At 36.7% G+C, this 11,733-nt stretch overlaps 1 protein-coding gene across 1 annotated transcript in view; it reads right to left on the bottom strand.

The window, feature by feature from the left end:
• The window catches only part of zc3h15 (zinc finger CCCH-type containing 15), a gene marked incomplete in the record, with an annotated part of 10,409 nt that extends 4,944 nt beyond the window's left edge, over nt 1–5,465 (bottom strand). The window contains 4 exon segments of the mRNA XM_062430478.1: nt 1,758–1,910; nt 2,036–2,138; nt 2,488–2,577; nt 5,283–5,465. Of these exon segments, the coding sequence (XP_062286462.1) occupies nt 1,758–1,910; nt 2,036–2,138; nt 2,488–2,577; nt 5,283–5,357 (421 nt within the window).
• Nucleotides 5,466–11,733: the final 6,268 nt, after the last annotated feature.

Raw genomic sequence — 11,733 nt, 5'->3', positions numbered from 1 at the left:
GTTCCCAGTGTAGTGTCCTGGGTTTATTGTTAGATGTTAAAATATCATGCCTACCTATTATATTGATATTGTGATATAAGACTAGATATTGTAATGTTGTGATATGACATAAAGGTTGTTTTTTAAGGCTGAATTACAGTAAACTGATGTAATTTTCTGAATTCACCACTCTGTTCTATTATTTGCCTTTTACTCACCTAGTCATTACATCCACATCATCCCTACAATACTGCTGTAATATCGATATCGAGGTTTCATTTGTCCTACTGTGCAAATTAGCAAAAAATCCAATGGTCCTTTTCTGTAGAGCACACTGAGCTGCACTTGTGTGTGAAATTTCAAATCAATCGGTCTCCAAAATGTAATTTAAAGGCCTCAATTAGAGCGCCATCATGTGGCTAATTGGGCTCATATTTCTTAGGAAGCACATTAACATCATTTCCAGTTATTGGGTCGACTTTTATCTGGGGTTTTTTCCCCACTCCTTCCAGCTCATAGAAAATTGAGCCGCTGCAGAATAAAAACAAATAATAATGATAATAATAAACCAACATGAACACAGAAGGGTTCTTCTTCTCCTTCGAGGTTTGAACACTAATAAACAAAAAGTCTCCTTCGATGTTTACAGGAGAGATTTTTATTCAAGCGGTTTATTAAGTTTGACGTGTTATGAGCTCTGCCTCGTATAACCACCGCTCCAATGACAAGTTAACAAGAGAGCCGCCTTTATTATGATTCATGCTACTGTAATAATCTCACTTATTTTAGCCATTTTAGTTGTTATTCTAGCAGTTAGCAGTTTTAATACATCTCCGCTGTGTTACATATTAACCCTTACATCCTGTTCAGGGTGAAATGTGACCAATTTTTTTTACATCTGAGAGCTGTAAAAACACATTATACACATTTCTTTTAGCTGGGCTTTTCCTAGTGTGACCCTGAGTATACAAAAATGGAAATAAAATGCATATTTTTAAACGTTAATGTACCAAAATCGACAATTGTGCTCCTGGATCATAAAATAGTGATTGTGAATGTCTTTTTTCCCTCCATAAATAAATACAATACACTCTATTTCGTCTCTGACAACTTCATTAAGGATTAATTAAACATTTATTACTGATGGGGGAATTTATGAATGTGAATTGTTGTAGAGACTAATTATGAGTCAGAATATGAAGAGTATGTAAAGGGTTAATATAATATAATATGTCTTTATTGTGTTTATTAAGGTCTGAAATAAAAGAAGATGAGAACTTAAAATATACCCAGAACTTTCTGTGATGTAGTATGCTTGCTTATCATAGGAAGTAATTAGAAATGACTCTTTACATTAAGGTAGTAGCCTAGTGAGAACAGGGGAATCACTTTTTTTCCCTCTTTTTCATCAAACTGCAGTTTTTGCAAGTTCCCACAATTTCATCGCATAAAATTGCATAAATATCCCATCGCATTTATTCCTTCCAGAAAGGATTGAATTATTAAATTATTATATTAACCCTTAGATAATATGAAGGGTATGTAAGGGTTAATATAATATGTCTTTATTGTCATTGTACATGTACAACAACATTGAAATCATGAGTAAAAAAAGAAAGAAAGTGCTGTCAAAATTGCCCAATTCCACTTAATATTACACTCAAACTTGCTGTTGCAGTTATTCCAGGATCAGGTTTTTGGAGCATTTAGAGAAGTTAAAGCTCTTGAATTAAAACTGTTTTTTAACCTGCTTTTTTTCACCCACTCAACACACTAACCTTTCTCCAGCTCATCGTCTCTTTCGTCCACGTAGAGGCTCCTCTTCTCACATTTACGATCCATAGACAAGTCATGGCTGAACTTGCACTTGTCGCCTTTAGTACACTGGCCCTGCTTAAAGAACGCACACAGCACCGACTTCGGGTCGACACCTAACAGAGAGAGAAAGAAAAGTGATTATAGATAAAAAACATTTTAACATGAACGTCTAAAAAATGAACGATTAGCCAGATTTTTAAAATAGTTACGTCGTATTCTTTGAAGGTGTGTTGGTTACCTTTACTGACTTTCTGAGCAGCAACTACAGGCTTGAAGAGCTCGTTGAGTTCATCCAACTCTTTCTTTTTATCACCCTTCTTGTTGGTCTTGTCTCCATCCGTCTGGACAATAAAACACACACACACACACAGAAAGATATTATTAGATATATTTAAAGAATGCTAGATCCATTTAAATAAGTGAATGAAGACTTCAATGAGCAGCAAATAGTATCTCCACCAAGCAACAGGTGACCAAACATTTTAATTCAGTCGTCTTTTTCTTTTCTCTTTCTCTTTATTTTTTTACATTTTACTTTTTTTTTTGCCGGGAGAGGAGAAAATAAGCACAGCTAGAAACAGTTAATCTTTGGATAATTCAGGTAAAAGACATTCAGAGGTATGAAAACTGTATGAAAAGATGAAAAGAAAGAGAAAAAGAAACTGAAAAGATGAGTTTTCTCTCACTCACTTTGACACTTTGTTTGACTTGATGAGTGACGTTCTTGATGAACTTCTGTTGTTTGGCTCCTTTCTTGTTTTTCAAGCCAAATGTCTTGTCCTAGGAAAAAAAACAAAAAACATGTCAATCTATAATCAATTTCCTGATTAAACATCTAAGTGCGTCATACAAGGGATGACGAGGAACACGCCTGAAGCAGCACAGAGTTTAACACACTTTGTGATTTTGGACTATCAAATAACTATAACTAGAGATACGGGGAAATCTCTGCTGTTATAAATCCAAAACATTGATTTTACATTAAACTGAGACTGAAGACAAACGCTGTCAAAATTCTGTCATTTCAAGAAATTTAGGACCAAATCCTCACAAGGTGACTGCTGCTTAGTGCTGCATACTGTTTGATTTACAGTACCAGCACCCTTATAGTGATACCAATACCATTAGAGTACTTCAGATTATGATTTTATTTAGACTCATTTTCAACCTTCACACTGTTATCTTACAGTATAAAGGATGACTCGGATAAAGGACTAAAAACATTTATTTTTTAGCAGAACATTTAACTTTTAATTACCTTGCTGGTTGCTACTTTTATGCTCTTATTTTAATGATTTATGTTAGTTTTTATATAGATGCTTTTACCTTTTAAAGCACTTTGAGATTTGCTTCAAATGTAAAGTGCATTACAAATAAAATGTATTATTATTAGTATTATTATGTGAGTGGTTACAAAGTGATTTCAGGGAAAACTGCATTTTACTTGAGCCACTTAAATCTTTTTCTTCCTGAGCAATACGAGCAAAAAAACAAACATGTCTCATTGCTGTAATATGTCAACTCTGCGATGGCGACAACAACAATCTGTTCCAGCAATTGTTTAAAATCTCTAAAAGGAGGCAGAGCTGTAATCATGTCATGTGACAGCTGCTTTTCCTGTTGGACTTTTGTGGAAACACTCTGCTGATAATTATCCTGTTTGTATTCAGAATATATTTTACACACATAAATTATGAGATAAAAACATTGATGACTAAACCATCAATGTGTTTATCGGTCCATCTTAAAACTTTCTGACCTCCCTCCATCATCTGAGATACTAAGACCTCAGGCCACTGGTTCCCATTTAGATCAGATTAAAAGAAAGGTTCACAATTGTTCAAGTCTGTCTTAAACAATTAGCTGTAATCGTTCCTCCTGTTCATACTGAAGATTAGAAGATCCCTTCACAATGCATTTACAGTGTAAGTGATGGAGGACAAAATACACAGTCCTTCTTCTGTGCAAAAAAAAATTATTTAAAAGTTAAACTGAAGCTAATATGAAGCTTCAGCCGTCCAAATGAGTCAAATCAAGCAGATATCTTCCATTATTACAGTGTTTTTAGTGCCAAAGTCTTTTTGTTCCTATACTTCCACCACAGCTCAACAGGGAAACACTAAGAGGGTAAATTTGATGCTATAAAGACTGTAAATGTGTCAGATATCACTTGATATGACTAACTCACACTGATGAAGCTCAATATAAGCTTCACATCTACTTTTAAATGACTGTGTGGACACACTGTATATTTTGTCCTCCATCACTTTACATTGAAAGCACATTTGAATATCTATTAATAGCCAGTATGAACAGGAGGAATGATTACAGCGAGGAAAACCTCTTTCAGTATTTACTTTGGCACCTTACTGCTGTTTCCAGGAGTTTTTCTAACTTATGAATTTGTCCTTTAAGCAACAATGAGCTTCACATCCAGAGCTATCACAGGTTATAAACAACCTGTTGTGAACTTAAAACAAGTTATAAGATAGTTTTCAACTCAGTCACTGACTATGAATTGTTGCACGAGACATTATTTGATTATTTGAAGTTGCCTCAAGTTATTTAAGACAAATTAAAGACACATAACTACACATATATCCAACCTGGCACTTTAACAAACAGGATGTGACGGGTATTTTTTAAAAGCTTTTAGGCTCAAATGTTGTTTTTTAACAGTAAAATTCACATTGATAACAATTGTACTTTTTTATCAAACACATAATTAGTTAAGAAACACTCAGAAACTTGTGCCCAGGTTCATATTTAGTCCTTCATCTGTTTTATTTAAATGGTAAAGACCCAAAATAATGACTTAATATCTCAAAATAATGACTTAGTAACTCAAAATAGTGAAGCTATCTCAAAATAATGACTTAATAACTCAAAAATAATGACTTAGTAACTCAAAATAGTGAAGCTATCTCAAAAATATGACTTAGTATCTCAAAATAATGACTTAGTAACTCATAATAATGAGATATTATCTCAAAATAATGGTTTAGTATCTCAACTTTAGTTATATAAGACCAATTAAAAAACATGCAACTACACATATAATCAACATGGAACTTTAACAAACAGGATGTGACGGGTATTTTTTACAGCTTTTAAGAACAAATATTGTTTTTTAACGAGTACAATCCACATTGACAACACTTCTACTTTTATATCAAACACATATTAGTTAAGAAACACCCAGAAACTTGTGCACAGGTTAATTTTTAGTCCTTCATCTGTCATGTGAGGCCCTGTAGAAACAGGCCCATCGCCCACTGTGGGTCTACCTGTCAAAGACAACCACACTAATCATGCATTACACCATAAAACATTTATTACTAAGGCTTTAAACTTTAGCTGCTGACCTTACAGATATTTATAAACCTTAGTAGGACACGTGTGGTCACATATTAAGGCCCTGCTATCAAGCTAATGCTAAGCGCCGACATGCTAACTCGTGTGTCTTCCTTTTAATTTTCTTTTACCTCAATTATCTTTTCCTTTTTCTTCTCTTGAGTTTTTTTATTTCCCGCGGCCGGGGCGGGTTTCTTCGGAGGCATGTTGGCTTAGGGTTTAGTCGTGTACAAAGCAGGTGTAGCGGTGTAATATGTATTTAGATGAGAGGTTTCAGGTGAGGACCCAGCTCCACATTAACCCGGCTGTTGCTAACGCAGCACGGCAACGGCGCGCTAAGGCCACGTGTGGGCTATGGCGTCATCACGCACGGCGAGAGGCATGACGGGTAATGTAGTCTACAGGGAATCCACGTTATCTTTATACAGTCGACAGATACTTTATTATAGAGGCCAATTTAGGTTGAAAAAGAATTATGCAAGTCATTATAATGAGAATTTTTCTCAAAATAATGACTTAATATCTCAAAATAATGATACTATCTCAAAATAATGACTTAGTATCTCACAAGAATGAGAAACTATCTTAAAATAATGACTTAATATCTCCAAATAATGACTTAATATCTCCAAATAATGAGAAACTATCTCATAATAATGACTTAATATCTCATTCTTCTGAGTTACTAAGTCATTACTTTGATAAAGTATCTCATTATGTTGACTTACAGGATCTTATTTTTTCATCACATTGGCGAAAATGGGCTTCAATTTATTAATCCCAAAGGGAAATAAATATGTTAAAGCAGCCAACGATTAGAAATAAAGAACCAAATGCAATGACAAGCTGATTTATAAACAATAGCTAAATAGACTAACACTAATATTAATAATAAATACAACAACAACAAAAAATGGTCAGTTGGATGTTGCTATGGTAATAGGAGCATGATTGTCCATGGATGTCAGAGTTGAGTATACTAAATATTGACACCTGACTCATCTACAGTGTGTATATAATAATAATAACAATAATAATAATGATAATGATACTACTACTACTAATAATAATAATGGATTACATTTATATTGTCCTTTATCTTGATACCCAAAGTGCTTCGCAGTGAAGGGAGGAAACTCACCTCAGCCCACCTAGGTAGTGCTCAGCAGCCCTTTTGCACCACATTCATCAGCTTGAGGTGGAGAGGGAGGGAATTGTTTAGCCAATTACACTAAGAGATGATGAGGTGGCCAGATGCAGAGAGCCAGGGTGGGAATTTTGCCAAGACACAGGGGAACCCCTTACTCTTGGCAATAGGTGCCATGTAGTCTTTAATGATAACAGTGAGGCAGGACCTCAGTTTAATGTTTCATTTGAAGAATGGATCTCCTAAAGCACAGTGTCCCTGTCACCGATCTACACAATACAGTATTACAGTAAAAGTACTGCAGTATTATGAGTGATGTAGTATGCAGTATTACAGTAAAAGTACTGCAGTATTGTGAGTGATGTAGTATGCAGTATTACAGTAAAAGTACTGCAGTATTATGAGTGATGTAGTATGCAGTATTACAGTAAAGTAGTGGTTTGGTCCCTCTGACTGATATATTATTATTATGACATCATTAGATTATTAATAGTGAAGCATCAGTGTTAGAGCAGCATGTTACTGTTGTAGCTGCTGGAGGTGGAGCTAGTTTACACTACTTTATATACAGTTAGCTAGTTTAGTCCAGTGGTTCCCAACCTAGGGGTGGGGCCCCTCAAAAGGGTCAGCAGATAAATGTGAGAGGTGGTGAGATGATTAATGGGAGAGGAAAGAAGAAAAAACAAAGTTCTGATACACAAATGGGTTTTCAGTTTTTGAACTTTTTCTCTAATCTTTGAATTTTTGGTGAAATATCATTTGAACATTTTTTGACATGATATCACTGTAAACGTATCAATCCAATCCAACTTTATGAGTAAAGCACTTTAAAACAACCATAGTGGACCAAAGTGCTGTACAGAAGAATAAATACAAGACATAACAAGATAAAATGAAATAAAATACCATAAATAAACATACTTTTACTTTAAATTGCTAATTGGAATATACAGATGAAACCAATTTAGAGTAACAAAAAAAGACGACATTCATGCTAATTTGTCCCTTTGCATTCAGTGCTCTGATCTGCTTTATGCTGATGCTAAACAGGAACAGATATAGTATAATGTTTACCATTATCATCATTTAAGTTTAGCATCTTCACATATTAACATTTTCTAATATGCACCAAAAGAAAAATTACACTGTTAAGAAATTAAATCAGTTATACAAGTACTTAGTCATAAACCAAAGTATTAAAACAAATTGAAATGTTTACTTGATGGTGGTAGTTAATTAAAAAAGACCCCTTGACATAACCTGTTCTAACTTCTCCCTTCTGGTAGGCGCTACACCTTCTGTTAGACCACTTTACACAAAAACAACCCGACACAAGAACAGTTTCTTCCCACACGCTGTCACTCTGATGAACACTTAATTCAGTCGCTGTGCAGTAACCCTCTAACACTATAATACCCACTGTGCCTACAAATTATATATATTTATTTTAATTCAAGGTACAAAAATGTGCAATAACATGTATACATATAATTCATTCATTACTCTTAATCATATATTTAAGCAGGTTGTATATACTGTACATAATTGCCTATTGTACGTACTTATCACCCATTTTTTAACTCATTCAATATTTATTTCAGCACTTTTTCACACCTCATTTACGAGTACATTTCTACTCGTATATAGACAGTGTATTTAGTCATCCATTTGTTGCTTTTATATCACTTTCTTGTACATAATAGTGATATGTTTAATCATCTCGTTGATTGGCTCGTTGTCCTTGTGTATCTCTCTGAAGATAAGCGCATTGAGAGCCACTTGAAACCGGAGACAAATTCCTCGTATGCATAAACACACTCAGCCGATAAAGCTGACTCTGAAGTGATTACAATTAATTCTGAGGATGTTGGATGTTTGTGCCAAATTTCATGGCAATCGGTCCGATAGTATTTGAGATATTTCACTAGATGTAAACCTCATCGTAGAGGAAAAGGTCATGGGATTTCCAAGGTCTCCTTCAGGATTCATCGACTGGGTACCATCAATGTCCGTAGAGCATTTTTGTGTCAGTACATCTGGTAGAATTTGCGATATTTCACATTTTATTTCACAAGATAAATGAAAACTTTGACCTTCTGGTGGCACAAGATGCAAAGTCAGTGGATCACCAATGTCCTCCGGGGGGACCACGTGATCCTAGAGGAAAAGGTCATGGGATTTTCAAGGTCTCCTTCAGGATTCATCGACTGGATACCATCAAGATCATTTTTGTGCCAATACATCAAGTAGAAGTTGAGATATTTCACATTTGATTTCATAAGATAAATCAAAACTTTGACCTACAAAGGACCACGAACGTCTACCAAACCAAACCATCCATAAGTTGATGAGATGCTTCAGTCCGAAAGACTAAAGTTTGCATCAAAGCAGCAATTAAAGCAACACAGAGAACACTAAAAGTCAATAATTTCACACAGAGCATAAAAGAGCATATAGATTATGTAAGTTACTATATTTAAAATCCGTTACACTCATAGTGAAATGGCAGAAAATGTGAAGGAAGATCCATCCATATGATTGATGTACCAGAAAAAAAGATCTTCAACATAATAAAATACGCCTTGTTTATTTTAATGCACCTTTTTCTGATGCTTTTGGTCACTCACACAGCAAGTGGCCCTTCTGTGTGTGTCATTGCAGTTCCAGCGTTTAACCACCAGGTGTCAGTGTTGTAATATCTGCCGGTGGAGATGAGCCGTAACTGATGAGGGAGAGGAGGCACTGACCAGTTCAGCGGTCAAGTATGACCAAAATTCAAACCCCTGGAGGGCACAGACATGAGAGCAAGAGGAAGAAATGTGGTCTTAAATAGAAATTATTACACATTATGGCTTGAATCATGGGAGTCCAAGAGATGCTGCATAAGTGCTGAAGTTGGGGATGATTGGATGAATGTATTTAGTAAATTAAACACTATCAAAATGTTTAAGAAAAGTAACACTTGAGCAGAAGTTGGTGCAGTTGATTCAGCATCTGCAAGGAAATAATGAAAAATAATTGTCTTTCTATTGTTGGTGGTTTATAAACATTAAAAAAAGGTCATTACAGAGCCACCATCTGGCCAATGTACATAAGCCTGTTTTATTAGCGTTTTGCCTCCATTTAATAGTTTGATAGTATAGACCATCAGTCCATCAAGACACTCCTGGTATGTCTTTTATTGCTTATTGGATGAGATTAAAGCTTTATCTGGTATCTGGTCTCCAAGATCTAAATGCTTTAGGGGGGGAAATTAAGTAAAAAGCAAAAGAAGAAAAAGAAGAAGAAGAAGAAGAAGAAGAAGAAGAAGAAGAAGAAGAGGAACAGTTAGTGTTTGAGCTCCATACTAAGAAGAAAAACCCCCCTTTTTGTAACCAGAGTCGTGAGCTCCTGTCATGGCAGCAGGGCGCAGAGCCAACCAGCAGGGGTTTTACCGCTTCAGCTGATGATTCAACTTGATTTAATTAGATTTCATTTAAGTTACTAACGTGATTTTATCTGGCACGTTTGACATGTGTGGCCTGCATCCACACCCTGTCTAAGTTAGTCGGCGAGTTCAGTGTTCGGGATGTGTGTGTGTGTGTGTGTGTGTGTGTGTGTGTGTGCAAACTACTGCACAGTGACGAGCCAAAATGGGTCACACACGCCTGCTCCTTTTGGGCTCTCATTTGCTCTCATGTGTTTTAATGAGGCTCGTTTTTTTCTTCTTTTTTTTCCGAGGGTAAGGGACAACATTTACTCAGTTTGGGTGCCCACATAATGACAGTACTAGTAGTGAGCTTTAATGAGTCCCAGAGTGAGACAATGAATTTACTCTAGTAAGAGGAGCCCCCTTTTTTGTTTTTGCTGCAGACGTGTTATTAAGTCCTGTATTTGCATCCTCTTTGCTCACACGCTCTGATGTGACTTATAAGATATTTATTTATTACAGTGTTTCTCATGCGTTGCACTTTCCGCCGTGTGGCTCAGTTAGCCGGGGAATGCGTGCGTGCGTATATAATAACCTATATTGACACAACTCCTGGCTGCATGGCTGAAGGCTAGATTTTAAGACAACAGAAGCGGGCAATATTGCCTCAAGCAAACTTTCTTTCAGTGTTTCTCTCTTCCTCTGTGCTCCCACTCCCTCCTCCCCCCCCCACCCCCCTCTCTCCATGAGGATCTTTGTCTGTGTGAGAGCAGTCTAATAAATCACTATATCTGCTGCAAGACCATTTTTCCCTATAACCACCTTCTTCATATTCATAGAAACATCGATCTTTTCTGCAGAGGGCATGCATGTCATGTACACACACACATATATAGAAACACTAGCTCACACACACACACACACACACACAAATACACCTGAATCCTCTAACGCCTGCAGATGGAAAGAAAACATCTCCTGCCTAATTAGCAAAAGCACAACAGTCGATCTTCCCGTGGCATCTGAGAAAACTTGACACCACACAACCCTACCTCAGTCCGATTTTTCTGAGGCAATAATCAAAAGCATCCCCGTTATTCTGTCTGGCTCGGCCTCCTCCTGCTTCCAAGGACAAACTGCAGCACCTTGTCTGCACTGCCGACTGCTGAGCAGGTCATCGGCTGTCAGCTGCTCCCCATCAAGGAGCTGCGTGACACCAGGGGCGCAGAAAAGGGCAGGAAAGATTGCCTCCAACCAGGCCTACACAAGAAACTACCTGCACCAAAAATATAAGAAAATAATGAAAACTTCAGTTTGGTTGGAAACAGAGTGTGCTGCTACTTAAAGACCCCAGACCTCCCATCATGTCAGCGGCTTTTTCTCTGCACACCGCTGAGATCTCATCAGTCTGTGTTGCTTCTCACAATCTAGGAGTTATTTCGTGCCAAAGTTGTTGTTATTTCCTCTTTTCAGAGGATCTCTCAGCTTGCCTTATCTACATTTACTTTAGATGATTTCCTGCATCTGTTCCACAATGACTTCTATAACCCCCAAGAGAACAGGTGTGAACTTGTTGTATTTAGCTTTTGTGTTTTATGTTCAGGTAATGAGCGATATAGCAAGAGTGATACTGACAGTAGAACACGCTTTTTTCATCCGAGAAAAAAAAGGAGGGGAGGTTGGGGGAATCGTATCCTTTTACTGATAACACAACTCGTCTGCTGGCTGCATTGTACTCCGGTCCCTTGAGGCTACTGTCGGTGAAGAGATTGTTGTGTATTCCTCATCTCTTGGTGGATTTCTTTCTCCTCTGTGTGACGGTTGAAAGTCTTTGCAAAACGAGGAGTCAAGAAAGGGAACGCTTTGCTCGATAATCCTGACACCAAAACAGGATGTTTAGCCTACTGTTGATGTTTTAGATAAGTGAAAACATTTGCTGCTGCATTTGTAGTCAGTGTTTTTTTTTTGTTTATCTCATTGTAGCTACACAGGAAATATCTCTTAATATCTAGAGCCGTCCACAGAA

The sequence above is a fragment of the Scomber scombrus genome, chromosome 12 (assembly GCF_963691925.1).
Source record: "Scomber scombrus chromosome 12, fScoSco1.1, whole genome shotgun sequence".
NCBI lineage: Eukaryota > Metazoa > Chordata > Actinopteri > Scombriformes > Scombridae > Scomber > Scomber scombrus.
Note: the sequence above shows the minus strand (reverse complement) of the source record. Positions and strands in the feature narration are given on the sequence as shown.